Source organism: Sinocyclocheilus anshuiensis, unplaced genomic scaffold (genome assembly GCF_001515605.1).
Source record: "Sinocyclocheilus anshuiensis isolate Anshui unplaced genomic scaffold, SAMN03320099.WGS_v1.1 scaffold2571, whole genome shotgun sequence".
NCBI lineage: Eukaryota > Metazoa > Chordata > Actinopteri > Cypriniformes > Cyprinidae > Sinocyclocheilus > Sinocyclocheilus anshuiensis.
In genome coordinates this window covers 74,530-77,130 of record NW_015560621.1, presented here as the reverse complement: position 1 = coordinate 77,130, position 2,601 = coordinate 74,530, and the positions used below count along the sequence as shown (strand labels likewise).

General features: G+C 42.1%; 1 protein-coding gene across 1 annotated transcript in view; it reads left to right on the top strand.

Moving 5' to 3' along the window:
- The window catches only part of LOC107681881 (heterogeneous nuclear ribonucleoprotein U-like protein 1), a 14,761-nt gene that overhangs the window by 7,670 nt on the left and 4,490 nt on the right, over positions 1–2,601 (top strand). The window contains exons 10-11 of the mRNA XM_016478248.1: positions 923–1,045; positions 1,373–1,603. Coding sequence (XP_016333734.1) covers positions 923–1,045; positions 1,373–1,603 — 354 coding nt within the window. The remainder of the gene's footprint in view (positions 1–922; positions 1,046–1,372; positions 1,604–2,601) is intronic.

Sequence of the window (2,601 nt, the reverse complement as noted above, 5' to 3'; positions counted from 1 at the left end):
CTTAAAGGGTTAGTTCACCCAAAAATGAAAATTCTGTCATTAATTACTCACCCTCATGTCGTTCCACACCCCTAAGACCTTCGTATATCTTCAAAACACAAATTAAGATATTTTTGATCAAATCCGATGGCTCAGAGAGACCTCCATTGACAGCAACGCCACCCAAACTTTCAAGATCCATAAAGGTGCTAAAGACGTCGTTAAAACAGTCGACGTGACTACAGTGGTTTTACAACAATTTTATAAAGCAATGAGAATACTTTTTGCGCAAAAACAAAACAAAAATAATAACTTTATTCAGCAATCTCTTCTCTTCCCTGTCATTATCCTTATGCGGTTAACGCAGTAAGCACAGTGAAGGCTTCCGTGTTCTACGTCCGAACGCCGGCTCATTATTGGTCGAAGCTGCACATGTGAGGAGCGCGACGCATGCGTGTGATGCTGATGCAGGAGCCGTCCAATAATGAGCCGGCGTTCTGACGTAGAACCTGGAAGCGCTGGACGTAAACAACGTATGAGAATGACACAGAAGAGAAGAGGTTGTTGAATAAAGTTGTTATTTTTGTTTTGTTTTTGCGCACAAAAAGTATTCTCGTCGCTTCATAAAATTACTGTAGAACCACTGTAATCACGTCGACTGTTTTAACGACGTCTTTAATACCTTTATGGATCTTGAGAGTTTGGGTGGCGTTGCTGTCATTGGAGGCCTCTCTGAGCTATCGGATTTGATCAAAAATATCTTAATTTGTGTTTTGAAGATATACGAAGGTCTTAGGGGTGTGGAACGACATGAGGGTGAGTAATTAATGACAGAAGTTTCATTTTTGGGTGAACTAACCCTTTAAGGCTTAACACCATCAACGCCGACTATCGCATCAAGCCTGCTAGTATGTGAAATGTTGACTCCATGTTTTCTTCTCAGATCCTGATGATGGTTGGTCTACCTGGTAGTGGAAAAACCACCTGGGCCATAAAACATGCTAAAGAGAACCCTGACAAGAAGTACAACATTCTGGGCACAAATGCTATCATGGATAAAATGAAGGTATGGCTCCTGGACATAATCCCTGTTGTTATGGCAGCTGTGCATGGTAAAACCCACTAGGAAAGTTTGGTTGTCTTTAAAGAACCACCGCTACAGCCATACACATTCAGACAGACATTTTTGGCAAGGCGTGGGCAACTCTGGCCCTTGATGTCTACCGTCCTTCAAAATTTGAACTTATACCTAATCAAACACACCTGTCTGTAATTTTCTAATAATCCTCAAGACCTTGATTGTTCAGGCCACACCCCAGTGAGTCGATTTGAAAACATGTAATTATTCCAATCAAAGTCTGTACACTAAAGTTCATCGTTCTGTTTCAATCAGGTCATGGGACTTCGTCGTCAGCGCAACTATGCCGGACGCTGGGACATCCTTATTCAGCAGGCCACGCAGTGTCTCAACAGGCTCATCCAGATTGCTGCCCGCAAGAAACGCAACTACATCCTGGATCAGGTACTGCCATACTTGCCTTCCTCTGCGCTGTCCTCACAGCTAAAGCCCTTCCCCTTCCTTCTCAACCCTCCCCCCAAAAAAAACACATCCACTTCTGCTCACTGATGCACATGTTCATTAATGCACTTCTGCTCTCTCTGTAGCCTAGTCCAAAGCATTGGTTAGCCTATTGTGCTCCTGAAGACTTGTTTTTCCAGTCCTTATTTCTTTGTCCTGAACATGTTGCTGAATTATGATTTGTTTTGTTTTGCTTAAATGTAAAAAAAAATGAGCAGGGAAAGAATACAGTGTAGTATGTTGTCGCAATGAATATTTTTGACTTTATGTATTGCCTTGTTGTAAAGAGATCTTTGCCACACTGTACAAGTAGTCCATGACATTAGTAAGATGTTGAAAAACAAGTAATCACTGCCTGGTGAGTAAGAAAACGCCTTCTGTTGCTATGGTAACTGTAAAGAAAACGAGAACTTTTCATTAGATAAACTTGGAACTTTACTTGAATGTTGTGTTTAAAAATGAATGGCAGGTAAGTGGAAAAACTAACCTGCTTGAAGTTTACAGGTGGACAGTTCCAGAGGTTGTAAGGTAGGTAAGGTCATGGACATGCTAATGGGTCCCTAAGGAGTCTGTGAGTATAAACGGGTAGGTACTAAATGTTTGTCCGTGTCAGGCACGCTGGTCTATTGAACAACGGGTAAATGAAGGTAAGGAAGGGGACCCAGGCAGTGCATGACATTGAAATACAGAAGTGAGGGTTATTTACATTCTTCAGAAGTTTGAAATGAGTTCCTTGTAGTCAGGGCAATATGTACCAGCAGATAATGTGTTAAAATCTCAGTCATTGATGTTTGGAAGTGGTTGATGTACTTACATTTTAAGCATGACCAAAAGTTTGGTTAGTTTAAAGGGGACGAAGGAGCATCCGGAGGGCTTGCGGCAACCACATGTGACGACCCTGGGCTGGACTCCGCTTCGTCCACGGTAGGGGTTGAACGACTTCTGATTTTTTTAAAGTCGACTTTTTACGTGATGAAAGTCGAGTCGAAGTCGACTAGTCGCTGATGACGTCATTAATGAACAAATAAGTCTGGAGCTGTGAT